Source organism: Trichomonas vaginalis, chromosome I (assembly GCF_026262505.1).
Source record: "Trichomonas vaginalis G3 chromosome I, whole genome shotgun sequence".
Classification (NCBI taxonomy): Eukaryota; Parabasalia; order Trichomonadida; family Trichomonadidae; genus Trichomonas; species Trichomonas vaginalis.
The window spans coordinates 2,651,476-2,669,661 of record NC_067203.1 but is presented as its reverse complement, the minus strand read 5'-3'; the positions used below and the strand labels follow the sequence as shown (position 1 = coordinate 2,669,661).

The following is an 18,186-nucleotide window of genomic DNA, read 5'->3' as shown; positions in this document are numbered from 1 at the left end:
AAGTTAGTTTCCAAAGGAGGGACTTGTTCGTTTCCTTCAGCTCTTCTAGCTGTTGTTGCTGAACTATTTCTTCCATGTCTGGTTGTATCTGAACTTCTTCCTGTGGAGTTTCTTGTACCTCATCTGCTGGCATTTCATATATTCCGAGACCGTTTTTAAAAAGTTCCCTATCTAAGTCATCCGGACTCATAAACCTTTTCTTTTTCGTTCCGTCTCTATTTTTACTGCGTTTCATGAAGATAGTTGAATTATCATTTAGCTCTGACACCAAATATCTCGGAGTAAATTCATCCATGTCATTTGGATGATATGCTATTAAATCATATCCCTTAGCAAGCTTGTATTTTCCAGGTTTGAAATTATATCCCATTTGGTGCTGAACCATAAAGCTAAATAGGTTCGGGTCAGTATTTCCTTCCTTGAACTTTCTAATAGCTTCTTTATATCTGTCACTAAAGTCAAGAGTATCTGGGTAACCATAGTCTTCCTTAAGCATTTTTAAGAATTCTTGGTTTCCTTGTTCTCTATCTTTTATGTCCTTGCTCTGTTTGTGGTTGGTGCAGTGTTTTGAACTGTTGTTGTGGTGCAGTGTTTTGAACTGTTGGTTGTGGTGCAGTGTTTTGAACTGTTGGTTGTTGTGCAGTGTTTTGAACTGTTGGTTGTTGTGTTGGTTGTTGTGTTGGTTTTTGGTGCATGCCTGTGTCTGTGTCCATGTGACGATGTAAATGTTTTAGGTAGTCCTGGTGGCAGGTGTTCTCTTGGAGGGTTTGGTGGTATATAAGTTCCACCAACTGGCACATATGTTCATCTGCAGCATAATGTCCTACCTGACTTTTCGTTTTAAGAAAGCATTTACTAGGTCTGTTTTGGTCTGTTGTAACTCTTTTTCTTGACTTTCCACAACAGTTGCTCTAACGGCGTCATAGGCACTTTGAACTGCCTGTCTCGTTGCTGCATCTGTTATTTTCGTCTATATTTTGTGCTACTTCTCTTAAACTCGTTGTTCGAAACCTTCAGACTTCAGTTTCTTTCCAGATGAGAAGTCGTTCACTAGTTTTCACCTTACTATGAAGAGCTTCGAAGGCGTTCTTAAAGTCAGCATTCATTAAAGCTTCATTTGAACTGTCTTCATCCGCTTGTATTTTTGTCCTTATTGACCCTATAAGTTGGGCTGCTTTGGCGTTGGCTTGGGCATCTAAACCAGTCATTATTAGTTTTATATATTTCTGCGCTTTTCATTGCCTTTTGCATGGCTGCGGTCGTTATTTTTACTTTCTTGTGCTAAGTTTTCATACTGTACGGTTTGGTTTTGCAACTGTAAAAGTTTTTCTGCCTTTACATTTGCTTCAACTTCTTTTTTATACTCATCGCTATCCATATATGTCTTCAGGGCTTTTTGTTTTATTTCTTCATCTTTCAGTACTTTATATTGAGTAGTATGGTTTTTCAAATTTATAACATCTTGTTCCATTTTTGCTACTTCTGCTGCTTTTTCTGACACTTTTTTCGCATATTCCTCTGTACTTAGTTCTTTCAGTTGTTCTTCTTTCTTCTTTTTCTCTACGTTTAACTCATTGAGTTTCTTTGTGTGTCTGTCATATTCTAGTTTTTTCGTTTTCACTTATTTGTTTCTGTATGTCTATGTTTGACTTTTTGACATCTGTTATTTGATTTTTGAGTGAACTCAAATTCATTTGACTTTGAGGGTTATAAGCTGTTCCGTCTGCAGCTCCACCATAGCCTGCCATTTTCGCTAAAAGTGCCGCTCTTAAACCTCCACTCTGTGCACCAATAACTCGGTTTAAAAGCATAGGGTTGCTTGACATTTGTTGCAACATAGTGGGGTCATTCATCATTTGTTGTTGCAACTGTTGTTGTGGTGTCAGTTTTACTATTGGATGTTTCAGTGCTCTCTTCCTCTTACGTATATTCTTACGTAGCTTACGTGGCATTTTAAGTGAAGTTAAAAAGCGGTTTTTGACAGATGTTTATATGACACTTTTTGTTCAGCACAAAAAACTACTCGGTCAAAGTGTTGTCAGTTTTGTAAAATAACCGTCCTATCTCATTCTATAAGGGAGAAAAGGCTTCTCAAAGTACTTCCTTGGAACGCCTGTAACTTTTCCTGTAGCGACGATAGACCCTTATTTGTCCGGACAAAGTTATACTAAACATCTTCAGGGCTAGAGGGCACGAAGTGCCTGGAGGCCCCACTACCTTTTTTTTTTTTTTTATTTACACTGCAATCCAATTCAACTATCGTTCTGTCGAGCTATATTTTAAAATTATTGAAAGATTTGATAAAGAATATTCAGAAACCAAGAACATGATTTCAAAAGTTTTTAAAAGTAATCATTTCAATATACAATACAATTGTAACGAAAATGCAGTTCGGATTAGTCTCAATAAATTCTTATTTCCGAAAAATGATCTTATAAAAAATATCATTATGAATGATCAAATTGATAATTTTAAAGAATATATTATGGAAAATGAAATCAGTAATACCATAATAAGAATACCGGACTTTGCTGAGCTATCACCAATTAAAGCTTGTTGTTATTTTGGTTCTGTTAACATTTTTTATTTCCTCATTTCAAATCTCCAAACTTCAATAACTCACGATTGCCTTGTTTATTCTATCATCGGTGGTAACGTCGATATTATCAATAAATGCATGGAAAGTAATAAAATAGACAAGAAATGCTTAAACTACATTGTTTCAAGTCAAGTAGTAGGATAGGGCGGGGTGTGTGACTTTTTTTGTAAACGTAAGAATTCATACAATATCGAGCGATTTTGTATCATTTTTTTAACATATTAATTTTAAATTAAAGTTATTTTTTTATTCTTACATAAATGACCCAACAAGTAAAACCAGATAAAATAGATTATCGAATTTTAGAGGATGGTGTTCCTGTTTATATTCAAAGATTTAAAGGGAAGCAATATTATAGAATTGTTAATCCTGAATACATAAAACATTTATTTAAAAAGGAAGACTGTGAATTATTAAACGTTAATGAATATGAAACCAATAAATCAAAACTGAGATATAAATATATTGGAAGTGATGAAAGATGCAAAAATAAAGATAAAGTTTATTCAGTTTCATATAATGAATGGAAAACCAATAAGATAAGAAAACATTTAGGAGATTATGGGAAATGTTCTGAATTCTTTAAATCTAGTATATACGAGAGAGTAAAAGAAATTAGAAATAATTATTTTCATGAATAAAAAATAAACTTCTTACGAAAAATTAAAACTTAGTTATGTTTATTATTTTATTTTTTTAATTCGTAAGAAAGCGCGACATTATTAAATAAATTAGTAATAAATATTTATATACTAAACACATTAAAAAATTAACATTAATTTTAAAATAATTTATTTTTTATCTTTTATAAAAGAAGCTATATATAGATGATGTCAGATATTCCGCGATTAATTAAACATTGTTTAAATCCTGAATGGGTTAAACTTCAATTTAAAAATGAAGATTGTGAATTAATTAATGAATATGAAAGCCAAAATAAGCTAATGAGGTATAAATATAATGATAAAGAATATTTAATTTCATGGAATCAATGGAGTCATAAACTTTAAAAAGAATTTGATGAGTTCAACATTAGAACTTTAAGAAACTAATGATTATTTGAATTTATGAAATCAATTATTTGATTCATTCTTTCTTCAATCTCTTCTATTCTTTTTTGTTAAATCATCAATTTTCATTAATGAGGTGATTCTTGATTGAGGAATAGATTTCAAACTAACCACCCCTTTTATTTTTGAAATTTTGAATCCATCAACTTTAAACATTTTATTCAATTTACATGTTGTCAATTCTTCAAATAATTTTTTATTATTAGCATAATAGTCATTAAATTCTTCAACAGATGAAAAAATTTTTATTTCAGTAATTGGTTTAACAACGTTTATTTTTTGTTGAACATTTTCACTTTCATTTATTTCTTCCTCCTCTGTTTCATTTATTTTTAAAATCGGTTTCATTTATCATTAAATAAAAATTAGAATATAAGTGATGAAATATATTTTTTAATTAATATTAAATCAGAAATGGCGGCAGGATTCTTAAAAAAATTATGGGATGGAATTAAGAAAGCTGGGTTGGGTTCATAAAAAGATTATTAAACCCGTTGCAAACTTTTTGGCACCAGTAGCGAAAACGGCAGGAACTATCATAGGTGGAGTATTAGGTACTAAAGCAGGTAATCCGGCGATGGGAGCACAAGCAGGTAACGCATTGGTGGAATTGCTGAAGGAATACTTAATAAAATAGGGGTAGATAGTGGAAAAATAAATAAATATTATTTTTATCTTAGTATCGGTTGTAGTCTTTGATAAACTTTTTCTCCTTTATTTAAAACTTCTCTTATTGGGGCAGCTTTTGGTGTTATTGATTCAGCAACGTCACTAATTGCTTCTTTATTCTTAAATATCCAATTTGCTCCCTTCTTCAATGTTTCCCAAACTTTATGCGCTCCTCTTTTTACTTTATCCCACAGTTTCTTAAATATACCTGCAGCCATAGTTGATTATTTCATTAAAATTAAAAATTCATTTTCATCTTTTAATTTTGATTTTTTATTTATTAATAAATGACGACTAACTATTTAGTGCCAAACACTAAACCGATTAATGGAAATGTGTTTCATTCATTCGAAAAGATAAATGAAATATTCGCAAAGAATGACGGTAGAAGATATTATAGAGAACTTGAAAGTTCATGCTATGACTCTGATGCTCCATATTTTTGATGATAAACAAACTCATTTAAGAATTACAAAATCCGGCTCATGATGTGAACCAATTAGGTGACACATATATTAAACGCAAAGTTAAAGCAACTCTAGTTTCAAATAAAGCTTTCACATGTGATGCCGCTTTTAAATGCATGCGTTTATTCGTTGGTTACAAATCATCAAATCAAAGCTTTAAACAATTAGAAGTAGAAACCGAAAGAGGTGATGCCGGTTATCTTCAGATGGATTGCGCCCGTGAATCTTTCGCATTTGCAACATATAAACCAAAATCAGAAAGGAAAGTTAAAAAGTTTGTTCATTCGTTATATAATAATGTTCAAAAATATGATAACTCAGTATGTGGTAAATATATTGACCCTTCAGAAGTTTTCAAGAAGCAAATGAAGAAGTTGATGTCACTTTTGATATGATTATTCCGGTAAATGATTTGTTAGCATTTCAGGCGTTCGATGATTATCCTAAATCATTTGGTGATATCATTCTTAAATATTATGTTTTCAGGGATACTTTAGTATTTTGTCAGGTTGACCCGTTAAGAGTTGCTGATTTACAAAATTACGTTTATGAAAAGATAACTGATGAAAATTATGAAAAGATTATGAATCATGTTTATAAATATGATCGCAAATTCCAACAAATCGGACTTCCTGCCAAATTAATTACAAGCTTAGCCGCTACATCTGCTGACGCAACAGTTGATGACGTTATTATTTCATGCACAAAGATGGAAGTTTTAGAGGATAAATGCATTACACCAGGATACGGTTTAATTGAAGAATCAGTTAAAGCAATACCACGTTTATTCAGTAAGGAAGATCCATTCATGATTCCAGCTCAACATATTGACGTTCGTTCACTAAATGGAGGTTGCATCACTCCTGAAGGTATTAGCTCAGATTTCTCATACGCTCTTCATAATGTTACAGATGTTGTGTTAACATTTCCGAAGAATGCAATGCAAAGAACAGTTTTAGAAAATCCAATGCTTCGAGGTCTTCAGGTCACTATAGATTCCAGAAACTTCCCCGATCAAGCGATGACCACAGTGGGCGACATATTCTTTACACGTATGCTTCAAGCTTCTGATTTAGATGGAGTGAATGAATGCACAGAAGAATACGAGGACTCATTAACTAGACCACTGAATGATGATAATGGCACGCCATTAGCTAGAACATGGAAAGACCAAACTTCATTCTTATGCACTATTCCAGTTCAACGTGATGGAGCGGGTATATTCTTTGATGGATTAGAAACTTTCAACTCACAAGTTACAGTACAAGTGAAAGCTTATCCAATCATTCAGGGTGAAAATGACACTTACTGTTCAAAGGTGACAAATCCTCCTCAGGTTTGGTTTACTAGGACTACATATTGGACATGGACACCGGATGAAGGTTTGAAATATCATCCAACAGGTACACCACCACAGTATAGAAGTTCATATGATGAAATATTGATGAATAGAAATGTTTAAAATTATAAATTTATTTTTGATTAAATGGATTTAAATTCATCCACCCCTTATGAAGAATTAGCAGGAGTATATAATACATACGTAGATGATATGATTAATGAAGCATTGAGTGATAATAGAAATGCTCTATCTAAGGAAAAATTAATGAAAATTCCATATTCTGAATGTTACTTAAATTCAATCACTGCAGCAATTGGTAAACAAAATAAAGGTAAAACATTAACGATATTAAAACAAATTATCATTATTGCTAACACTTCCCCCTATTCACATGTGTTAATTTATATCAACCGTTCAGGTTCACCTTCAGATGATACATTTGAATCTTTAAAGCATTTAATCAAAATTCCAATTATTTATTTATCACAAGAAGAAGCAGAAGATTATTTAAAAAACTTTTTAATGTATAAAGAATTATATAATACAATCAAGAAGCAAGGATTAGAGGATAAAATTATTGATAAACAACGGGATGAATTATTTGAAACACTTTCTATTTCAAATTTTGATAGAGAATTTTTGCATTCACTCATTTTTCTAGATGATGCAGTGAAATCAAAACTAATAACAAATGAGAAATCATATTTTAATCAGTTATTAACTCAATGTCGACACATTCAGTGTTCATTCTTTATGGCTGTTCAATATTTCAAAGCATTAAGCACAAACATTAAATCAAATCTATCAACACTTTTCATTTTCAGTGGGTTTAGTCGTCAACAGTTGAACGTTATGCTTTATCAAGTGAATTTACCAATGAGCATTAATGAACTTTACACACAATATCAGCAATTAGGTGAACATGGAAAAATAATAGTTGATTTAAATAAAGGAAGTGTTAAATTTGATTAACTTTTTATAATTAATTTTTATTTTTTATTTATAATTAAACATGACAGAAATAGCAAATCTTCTACAGGTTCCATTAAAACAAGGAACAAACAAAAAGGGTGCATATAATAGAACTATGAAAGTTCCTGATGGAATGAAAGAATTAGTTCATATTGTTGCTGGTCTTCAAAAAGATGTTAAACAAATGAGAAACGTTTTAACATTACCAGAAGCTCAAGCATATGCCAAACGTCAAGGTCCAAATTGGGAAGCACACGAAGCAGACATTACGGGTCCAAATGGAAAACCTGATGGTATAAATGAAGTTTTCGTTACTGATGGTCAAGGTAATATTAAAGTCATAAATGGTTATAAATTAACTATAACTGATTATCCTAAACGTAAAGCATATAATGAACGTTATCCTATGCAATTTGATGAAAATGGAAAAGCTGTTAAACAATACATTGGAGAAGGTGAAAATGGTCCAATTAATTCATACCGTCATAATCCATATTCTTATTTCAATGAAGAATTAAATGCTATTGAAGAGGGACCGGATGGATTACCACGATATTCTAACCAGTTTGATGGTCAATATGCAAATATTAGACCTGAAATTTCAGCTAAGAAATTCTTTAAAGTTGCTTTATTCGATCCAGTTTTCGCAAATGTTAAAGATGAACTTAAACAGCAATTCCAACCAATTATAGTAGCAAGAATTGCATCAGGTGCTTTATCTCAAGCATTCAAAGATTTAATTAAGAAACCATTATATCAGCAACGGGTTTAACTTATGATTTAGTTAAGGAATCAGATAAAAGAAAATTTGAGAAATCAGATGATTATAAGAATGCAATTAATGAATATATTCGGTCTATTAATTCGATGAAACAGCTAAAAATCAACTTCATGAACAAATACAGGGAATAATAGATTCAAAAGTTCCAGCAAAATAAAAGTTTAAATATATTTTTTTATTCGATATAAATGAGAAGACGTTTCACTAGTCAAAAGAACACTAACGCAAAAGCAGAGATTACGGTTGGTTATAACGTAAATGATGATAAATCACGAATTATTCAAAATGTTAAAGTTAATGTTAGCCCCGAATTAACAAGGTCAGCAACTCAACCAAATTTATTAACTCGTGACTTACCGAAGAAAGAGGAGGAGCAAAATAAAGAAGATGGAGACCCAATCATTTTATCTGAACCCGGTAAAGAACCTGTTGAAATTCCCACTTATCCAACATACCCCCGCCTCTTTCATCAAACATCAGAACCCATATAAAATAGACATTAATTCTGAATTAATGAAAATTTACCGTGATATAATAATTAATAATTATGATTCAATAATAAATTTAATTGATCAATCCGGTTTAATTATTTTACCTTATGAATCATTAATTCACATTATCGCCATTCTTTGTGATGTTCAAGATTCAACGTTAAGATTCAATTTTTCATAGATGATGAGGTTTCATGCTGCGGAACAGTTGCAAAAATAAATCCTATAAAGGATATTAGCACAATTAAGATATCAAAGAACGGAACAACAACTGAACTTCATTTAACATATAATGATATTTATAATAAAATAGTTGATGAATATAAAATATCACTTGAAAAATTCTTTGTTTAAGGCTATTTAATATTCAAGCATTAACATTATCGATATAATAATCCTTTGAATCATAATCGATAATAATTGACCTTTCACCAGTTTTCTATCGTTTGTTTTATTTCTTTTTGTTCCCCACTATCCGGATCGGTCATTGTAATTGTTTTTGTTATAGTATCAGCTTTATCTTTAACTTCAATCTTTTTTCCATCGGGATATTTAAACCAAAATTCCAAAATTCGATATTGTCAATCTGTTCATATTTTAATCTATCAATTACATTTTTAATACCATCTGAAAATCTTATGAAATGGTCATTATATGGGTTTGATTGAACTAAATTTGAATGAAGTGAAAATAACCTGTTGATGAATATGACATTGACTCATATTTCTGAAAACACTAAAATTTATAACATGAATGAATTTCTTATTCGTTGAATTTATGAATTCTTGAGGTAATCTTATTCTAGTTTTATTTATCACCGGAAAATAACGCTTTACCATATTTTTAATCGTAATAAAAGTGTCAATTATCAATATTATTTCGAATAATAACTGTGAATTAAATTTAACAGTTAGCGGAATTATAATGTTACTCTCGTTTCTGTGAGTGGTAAATTTAATCCCATTCTTTTAGACCCTTCAGATTATATATCATTTATTAAAGATGACCATGAAAAACGTATGATATGTATATAAATAATGTGATAGCGAAATGGGATATTAACATGATTTTAAGTTATTTAAATGAATCATTTATCGTAGTATGAAGAAAATTTTAAATCAAAACCTGATAAACTTTTTGAACTTGATGAAATAAATAACCTTATTTAAATTCCCGCTGAAAATTAAATTTTGTACTCCTCATCTTCGTTTCATTGTTGGGAATATTAAATTTTGAAAAAGATGTTGGGGATGTTTTGTATTCTGACACCGGTTCCAATTTCATTTTAATCAAATGTGATAAAGTTAATACCCCAATGAGATTTTCACATCAAACATTAGACCCTAACTCTTACCCATCAATACAAAACTTTATCCATCAACTAAACACATTTTCTTTATCATATCCGTTTCAATTATCCGGGAATTCATTTATTCTTCATTCAAAAGATTTATCAAATATTAAATTTAGAATAACTGACCTATTTGATTGTGATTTAGAATTTATGAATGAAATATTATGGCAATTTCAAATAGAGAAAATAGCTGATGAGATAACGGATTAAATATTTATTTTTAAATCATAATAAATGATTAAACCACAACAACTTAAGGCGCAAAGCACCCAGGTCCTTCAGACCATTACATACGCCATATATGCATATAATTCAAAGACGGCAGAACAAACGCAAAGGTTGAAATATGGAGATTTGGAGATAGTATTGAAAAATGACCATTTCGAATTCGTTTGCAAGGGTGGTGCAGTGATATCAAATATAAAAGAAATTTTATTTATGAATTCTAAAATTAAAGGTATAACGGATGATATAACATCAATTCCACCAGAAGAACGAGATATTACGCATTAAATGCATTTCCTAAAGTTTGAGATTGGAAGATTTAATTTAAATGAGGAATTCATAGAAGGTTTCCTAAATGACATAATGAAGAGGGTGGATAAGGAATATGTGGATAGTGAGTTAAATAAGAAGGCAAATTTGGTTTATGTTGATGAAAAAGATAATGAAATTAAGAAAAGGTTGAATGGTATCATGAATGGACATTTGAGACTTTTAAAGTTAAAGCTGATACAGAATGGGTTTCAGGATGTTTAGATCTTAAAGCAGATAAAACTTATGTTGATGAAAATTATGCAAAGAAGTCGGAAGTAAATGATGTGATTACAAGCATGAAAAATGAAATACTTCAAACATTATATCCTGTTGGTTCTATTTATACGTCAATGAACTCAACAAATCCATCAACAGTTTTAGTTTTGGTATGTGGAAGCAGATTGTAGATAAATTCTTATACTGTGCTAGATATTCAAAGCAAACAGGAGGTTCGAAGAAAATTAAAGAAGCAAACCTTCCACCACACACTCATACAGGAACTACAAACACAACAGGTAATCATTCACATTCAATAACAAAAAGAGGTTATACAAATCTTGCAGCGGGTTCGGATAGACAGGGAATGAATAGATCTGATATCACAACTGACCCAGTAGATTCAAGCACAGGTATTTTCTGTGGAACCGCAGGAAATCATTCACACACTTTCACAACAAATCCAACAGGCTTGGGTAAAGATTATATGCCACCATTTGTGACTGTATTCGCATGGTACCGCGTTCAATAAACACACTTGAGCCTACTTTGCAGGCTTACCGAATGAACTAAATATATTTTATGTCTGTAATTAATTAGGTAATGAAGTAATGGATGAACTGCAGAAATAAATGTTTACGTTAAGTGACTCAAAGAGTCCGGAGACAAAGTCTCATGTTTTTAGGTTATTCAATAATTAATTATTTTTGAAGAACTGAAGGTGTCACTATGTCACCATGTCACCAGGTTATTTAACTTCTCTGAAAAAATGAGACAACATGACATTTTGACAACATTTACGAAAATTTGATGCAGTACAAAAATAAAGTTAGTTTTAAAATTATTTTATTTATTTATTTTGTATGTAAGAACAGTAATGTCGGTCGAAGCAAAAACATTCACTAACAAATCTAATGGTGAAACATTCACAAAAGGCACTTATAACGGTATTGAAGTCTTACGTAGAGACAAGGATGGTTACATTAATGCAACAAATATGTGTCAGCAGTTTAGGAAAGACTTTAGAAAGTTGTTGGAAAATAAGTCCTGGGAAGAGTATTATAAGGCATTTTGTGAAGAATATAGCAACCGCCGGAATTCAGACTGTTGCTTTTTATACAAAATTCATGCAGGAATTCCTGATGAAATCAAACAGGTTAGAGGAACGTATGTAGACCCAGGACTTATAAACTATATAGCAATGTGGGCTTCTCCAAAATATTGCATAGCAGTTGGAAAAATTATGGACTCCATAGACAAGAAAGTTCATGAGAAATTAGATGAAGAAGAACTCGAAGATACAGTAGAGAATGCTAAACCTTTGTTCGAACAAGAAGTTAGAAAAATGCGCGAAAAACAATTAGAACATGAACGTGAGATATATTATGGTTATAGAGATTCTCCATTCGAACTAGACCAATGGGAACAAGAAAATTTAAAGAGAGAATTTAGAGAATATGAACTCGCTAAGATAGCATTAGAAGCTGCAGAAAAGAAGTTAAAAGCTTGGGGTCGTTTTGTACAAAAATATTGTGAGTAAATGAACCATTTATTTTTGTCATAAAGACGCAACGTGGCGGGGCATAGCCCATGACCCAAAAATATATTTTATCGTTAAGTGACTCAAAGAGTCCGGAGACAAAGTCTCATGTTTCAGGTTATTCAATAATTAATTATTTTTGAAGAACTGAAGGTGTCACCACGTCACCATGTGTCACCGGGTTAATTAACTTCTCTGAAAAAATGAGACAACATGACATTTTGACAACAGGTACGAAAGGAGGAAGGCATTTATGAATTATTTTTGAAGAACTGAAGGTGTCACCACGTCACCATGTGTCACCAGGTTAATTAACTTCTTTTAAAAAGTGTGACAACATGACATTTAGACAACACAGCAGGATTAATGCAAAAATAAATTCCAATCATACTTTATACTGCCTCATTTACAGGTATTTCATCATCAGGAAATGAATCCTCATTATCGTTTGGTTCAACCTGTTTATATAATCCTTTCATTTCTTCTTTCAAAACATAACACCATGTTTGTTTACCATCTATTCTTCTCTGTTTCCTATCACATTTATCCTTAATGCTCATTTGGAAATTCTTGTCTTTCATGTCTGATGGTTTGCAGAATAGAGCATTTTTACACGTCATACCCGCACACAATTCATCATAATGTGTATTTATCCATACATCTAAAGGATTTGTTGATAATTCAATTAAATCTTGTTTGGCTTCGGTCATCGGTATGATTCGTACATTAAATGATGAAAGGTCGTAATTGATAAAATACGTCAGTAAATTATCATAAAATTCCTTTGTGCATGAATCCATTAAATTCTTGAAATAATCAAATTGACCCTTAAATTTACCATTAACTCTTAAAACTACGTATCTTCTGTCTCCAACTTCAATTTTGACAGGGTAAACGTTATTAGTTACGAAAATGAAGTTTGCAACGTTCTGAGCAGTTCTTCTGGGTTGATTCTTTTCATTAATTCTTATCTCATTATCCGTTATAATTGATTTCAAAGCGTTGAAGTTTGCGAGTCTGTCTTCACCAACATTCTTGAGTTCATTAAGTACAAGAAACATTTTATTTTCAACAACTGAATTGAAATTACCCGTTAGCTCACCTATTTCAGTAATGTTTTTACATGAATAACCAGCAAGGAGTTCAGAAATAATGTCTGTAAATCTGTTTTTACCTGTTCCCTGAAGTCCTTTCAAAATAATTGCTGTTTCATTCTTGATTCCAGGATGTTGAATCATTGATGCAATCCAGCCGAGAAGGTATTTATACACTTCATCGTTATTATCACATATGGCTTCTTTAATGAAATTCATAAACATCTCAATTTTTGAGTAATCAGGCTTTTCGAGAACGTTGTATTTATAACATTGAAACGTTGAGAAAACATCTGGGGAATCAGATTTAAAGCAAACACCCTTAACGGTTAATGAGGATAATTGATTTAATAGTACGTCCCATGCTGTTATGGTTTTACCTTCTTCTTTAAATAATTTAATCATTTTGAGTGACTCTTTCATGTTTGATTGAAGAACGAATGATATTTGATTCATTTTGTCGTGTATGTTGTAATCTTTCTGAATGAAGTATTTGTTTCCACAATCTACAAAACGGATTACACGTGATAAATCCTCAATTACTTCAGAACTGTTTTTATACTGATGATTTTCAGCCTTGCGTCTAATATCTGTTATCAAAAACGAGTCATCAAGTTTTATATCAAATGTTATTTTTGGCTTACGTAATAAAGGTAAAACATATTCATCATAATATTCCTTTTGGTATAGTTTTAGAATCTTCACTAAAACAAATGGAGAAGTCATTAAATGTGCATATCTACTACGTGCTTTTTCAAAATTACTTTTTGCATTTTCTGTTAAATTGCAGAAGTTATAAACGTTATCGTATGCTTCATTAATCAAATGATTAGGTAACGAATTAATAGCTTGAAACAGTGTGAATAATGTAACTTCTTTTTCTAAATTCATGTTTCCACCGTCATTATGTACTTCAAAATCACTGATACCATCAACTATGCTTTGAGCTAGTTTATCGTCAATGTTTACATCTTTGTTTTCATTCATGATAGTCTTTATTTCTTCGTTCTTTTGTTCAACTCTTACCTTAATATTCAAATCATTTAATATATCATTCACTGTTCTGGTTAATGTTGAATCATAACTTCCACGAATGAATGAGTATGTATTGATTGGTTCTGTTGCATTCTTGCGAACTCTTGAATCAGCCATAACCACTAAAGAACGTTTTGAATCATCCATAGAAGTCATTATGTCAATATCATAATCATTGCAGGAATAACATTTAATCATTCTGTTCGAAACTGAATAGAAGAAATTAGTGTTGCAATAAATGTGAAGACCTCCTGAAGCGGTTTTAACGATAACATCTTTATCCGAAAGTTTTGATAAAATGTCTTTTCTAACTGTTTCTTTAAGTTCATCATTGTATGATTTATTGATATCAACATCTATAATCGTTAAATTTGAAATTTTATTTACTAATAAAGCCATACCAGTTTTCCTTCCTCTTCCTCCATCGTGTTTGAGGTAGTTATGTAAATCAATCTTGTTTTCACCAATTCTTTCGTTGAGGGTTTTAGTTTCTGCCACAACTAATTCCTCAGCTAATGAATCAATAACTTTTTCATCAGAAATGATATAGTTGCTGTTGTTGTTTGTTGCTGTCATTTATATAGGAATAAAAAAATAAAAATAATTTTAAAACTAACTTTATTTTTGGACTGCATCATATTTCCCCGACTGTTGTCAAAATGTCATGTTGTCTCATTTTTTCAGAGAAGTTAAATAACCTGGTGACATGGTGACATAGTGACACCTTCAGTTCTTCAAAAATAAATTTTCTTATCATTCAAATTAACTAAAGATGAACTTAATAAAATGATGATAAAATAACTGATAACAAAATTTTATTTTTATATAAATGAATACCCCACAAGCTCAAAATTTACCACGAATCATAACAAGGGAGGAAACGATAAAAATGATGCGAGAACTTGCTAAAAATAACAAACCACTAAAACTGAGAAAATGTGGTTATGCAGTAATGATGGAAAGAAGAACCCAGAAGGGTTCGGGAAGAAAAATAAAAATTAAATTTGGATAGAGTTTAAAAATTCATCTTTATTAAATTCATCTCTTCCAATCAATTTATTTATTCTATTAAATTCTTTTATTTTTGCTTCACCCAGTTTAAGGATTGAACGGTAAGTTTCTAATTTTTCGATTATTTCTTTCCTCTCTTCATCGTTTTCAATTCCATTAGTTTTATGGGCATCAACCCCACCGCATTGCGACTTCTTTTTGTAATAGCATATTTTTGATTTAATTCTGTTTAGTTTCTTTTTATATTCATTGTCTGGACTCTTGACTGCTTTGTTGTCACTCATTTCTTACGAAATAAAAAAAATTAAATATTATTTAAATATAATGGAGTAATAAAATAAATCGGAATTTCTATTAATTTATTGTCAACTTCAACTAATACATTACCGTTAATATATCTAACAAATTCAGCTATTGTGTCAAATCTTCGTCTTCTTTTTGTCATTGATTTATTAGTTTTTCCATAATCGAGATGAATCAAAACTTTATCCCCTTGTTTAAAATTCATGAGCCCCGAATTAATTTGTTCACGTTTAACATCATTCAACCTTTCCATTTGCTTTCTAATATATTCCCATTCTTTTGAAATATCATTTTTCATTTCCACTGGTTTCATGTTTATAGTTCTATGCCATGTATTATTGTAATAATATACTAACTGCTGTATGATGGAGTCATGATTTCCATCCCAGTATATCTGACCGTTAACCCCTAACGCATCTCTAAGAGTTCTCATTACCGCATCAACTATTTTATTATGAAACGTATATGGAGAGGATGAAAAGAAAAAATTAATTTGTGGGAAATAATGAGTCATAGTTGCCTGAAATCCTTTTATCACCATCACCCCTTATATTATCTACTCTTTCATGATCTAGTAAGTATTGAATAGCTCTTCTTGTTTCCTGTTCTGTTTTCCCTTTCACTGGAATGCAATATAAATATCTAGTGTTAATGTTAATGGCAAATAAATAAGTAACTTTTCCTTTTGAATATTCTAAATGATCGATTTCGTATGAATATGGATATGGAGCAAATGAAGGGCGACTAAATTTTTCCTTTAACGGTTGAATTTTCGGGTCAATTGGTTTATTTAATATCTTGAAATCCTTTTTAAAATTTTTGCTTCTTTAATGTTTGAAATGGATATAATAAAGTGAATGATGAAGGATTAACTGAAGGAGGAGGAGGTACTGTCGTTGGAGGTTTTGGTATTGCAAGTGGTTTAATTTTATCTGCTTTGATTTTGATGATGAAGTTTTGGAATTCATTCCCCCCTTCATTAATTCTGGATGTATTCTATTCATTTGTTTTAAAATATGCTGTATATAAAGGTTGATATACTTTCCCGCTTCGAGTTTATGTTGAAGGATGAATTCCAAAAAGTTGATCTTCATTTAAAAGTCGGGCTGAATATGGTTTAACTAATGAATCATAAATTAAAGCTTGTGCATCATTTATGGTCTGAAGGACCTGGGCGTTTTGTTCCTTTAGCTGTTGAACATTTGCTACTTTAGACCTCGGCTTTGGTTTTTGTGGCTCAGGATTATATAAATTATATAATTCATCAATATCTTCTTCTGTTAATACTTTATTTTGAAATCTTTCAACTGTTTAAGTTGTGATTTAGTTTTCCCTTTGTATATTCATTATTTTTAATTTTGTCTTTAATTTCAGAAATTATTTATTATGATATTTCAAAATTTCATTTTTATAATATGGATAATAATATTCCATATCATCACCCGTTATATTATTATTATATTTTTGGAGATATGATTTTAATTCATAATAACTAAGAAAATTTTGATTAAGTACTAAATCATCAATTAAATTTTTTAAATCTGTGTTATCCATTTATATAAAAATAAAATAAATGTTTAAGGGTGCCCACCTCTTTGAATCATAGTATCAAAACCATTATTTACATATTGAATCACATCATTAACGGTTCCTTCTTCTAAAACGGTATCAAATGGTGGCGGTTGTTGTTGCTGTTGATGCTGTGATGGGATTTAAAAAATTCGTTGTGGTTGATTATTTGGAATCTGAAAGTTAAAACCATTTGGTATAAATCGATTTGGTTCCTTTTGTCTCTTCTGTGGCATTTCATTAAAAATAAAATTTTAAATTGTATTAAATAAATGGCATACAACATCCATTTTCACAACATACAGCCTTAGTGTGTGCTCCTGTTAATGCAGTCTTACCGATTGTTAAGCGAGTCATTGACCCGTTTTTAAGTTGTAAATTAATATTTTGACCATCAAATATCACTTTATCATTTATTATATCCAAATATTTTTTAGGTGTTAATTGCTTATTTTGTCTTAAACTAACACCCTTCATTTTTTGTGCAATCTTTTTAAAATCACCCCATCAATTGAACCGTTGAATGATGTATAACACTTAGGACATAAAGCAACCATGTTATCACCTTGTTTCTCAATTGCTAAACCCAATAATTTTTTCTCATGTGCTTTTTCTTCAGCTTTATTCTTTAATTTAGGTTTAAATTTCTCATCAAAACAGAAGAAATCAAATGGTGTGAATTTGAAAATGTTTTTATCATAAAATTTTTTATCGGTAACAATCGCCTGAAATGCTTGAGTGTTAGGAAGACTTGGATCGCCAGCGATTGCCCAATAAGATGAATCAGTATCACCTTCAATGAAATGAAAACGATTAACATTCATGCATTTATACATAAAATCATAAATGAAAACCAAATACCAGTATTTAGCATTATCTAAAGTGAAGAATGCCTCTTGTAAACATGTATCACATCTATAAAATCTATCTTTAAGCATCACTTGATATGTATCCTCACCTATTTCTCTTATGTTTTTAAACTTATTTGACATACATGCAACGCGTGCCCTCTGTGCATTCATTATTTTAGTCTTTGCGTAATTTTGTGTATTCATTGCATCGTAACCATATGATCCATTAAGTGAAATTTTGCAAAATAAACTTTTTCCTTTATTTCCTTCTAATTCAGCCTTTTG

General features: G+C 30.8%; 9 protein-coding genes and 1 pseudogene across 10 annotated transcripts, besides 1 other annotated feature; 6 read left to right on the top strand and 4 right to left on the bottom strand.

Annotated features, from left to right (window-relative positions):
* Nucleotides 1-16,221: part of a mobile genetic element that runs on past the window's edge.
* TVAGG3_0916600 (protein of unknown function, DUF4106 family) lies at nucleotides 1,622-1,952 on the bottom strand (the record flags this gene model as incomplete). The annotated part of the gene is made up of 1 exon (XM_051252044.1): nucleotides 1,622-1,952. A coding segment is annotated over one exon (331 nt), but the record flags the coding sequence as incomplete, so codon positions are not given.
* TVAGG3_0916590 (spectrin binding) lies at nucleotides 2,486-2,743 on the top strand (the record flags this gene model as incomplete). Its single annotated transcript, XM_001291031.1, has 1 exon — nucleotides 2,486-2,743. One exon carries the CDS (start codon nucleotides 2,486-2,488, stop codon nucleotides 2,741-2,743), a length of 258 nt encoding a protein of 85 aa, XP_001291032.1.
* On the top strand, nucleotides 5,197-6,066 carry TVAGG3_0916580 (uncharacterized protein; the record flags this gene model as incomplete). Its single annotated transcript, XM_051252043.1, has 1 exon — nucleotides 5,197-6,066. A coding segment is annotated over one exon (870 nt), but the record flags the coding sequence as incomplete, so codon positions are not given.
* On the top strand, nucleotides 6,358-7,119 carry TVAGG3_0916570 (uncharacterized protein; the record flags this gene model as incomplete). The annotated part of the gene is made up of 1 exon (XM_051252042.1): nucleotides 6,358-7,119. The coding sequence occupies one exon, from the start codon at nucleotides 6,358-6,360 to the stop codon at nucleotides 7,117-7,119; it is 762 nt and encodes a 253-aa protein (XP_051077616.1).
* TVAGG3_0916560 (uncharacterized protein) lies at nucleotides 7,160-7,601 on the top strand (the record flags this gene model as incomplete). The annotated part of the gene is made up of 1 exon (XM_051252041.1): nucleotides 7,160-7,601. A coding segment is annotated over one exon (442 nt), but the record flags the coding sequence as incomplete, so codon positions are not given.
* TVAGG3_0916550 lies at nucleotides 10,633-11,030 on the top strand (annotated as a pseudogene). The gene has a single exon. A coding segment is annotated over exon 1 (398 nt).
* Nucleotides 11,742-12,038, top strand: TVAGG3_0916540 (uncharacterized protein; the record flags this gene model as incomplete). Its single annotated transcript, XM_051252040.1, has 1 exon — nucleotides 11,742-12,038. The coding sequence occupies one exon, from the start codon at nucleotides 11,742-11,744 to the stop codon at nucleotides 12,036-12,038; it is 297 nt and encodes a 98-aa protein (XP_051077614.1).
* Nucleotides 12,431-12,838, bottom strand: TVAGG3_0916530 (uncharacterized protein; the record flags this gene model as incomplete). Its single annotated transcript, XM_051252039.1, has 1 exon — nucleotides 12,431-12,838. The coding sequence occupies one exon, from the start codon at nucleotides 12,836-12,838 to the stop codon at nucleotides 12,431-12,433; it is 408 nt and encodes a 135-aa protein (XP_051077613.1).
* Nucleotides 13,062-14,743, bottom strand: TVAGG3_0916520 (Prim-pol domain family; the record flags this gene model as incomplete). Its single annotated transcript, XM_051252038.1, has 1 exon — nucleotides 13,062-14,743. A coding segment is annotated over one exon (1,682 nt), but the record flags the coding sequence as incomplete, so codon positions are not given.
* Nucleotides 15,166-15,462, bottom strand: TVAGG3_0916510 (uncharacterized protein; the record flags this gene model as incomplete). Its single annotated transcript, XM_001307346.2, has 1 exon — nucleotides 15,166-15,462. One exon carries the CDS (start codon nucleotides 15,460-15,462, stop codon nucleotides 15,166-15,168), a length of 297 nt encoding a protein of 98 aa, XP_001307347.2.
* Nucleotides 16,222-18,186: the final 1,965 nt, after the last annotated feature.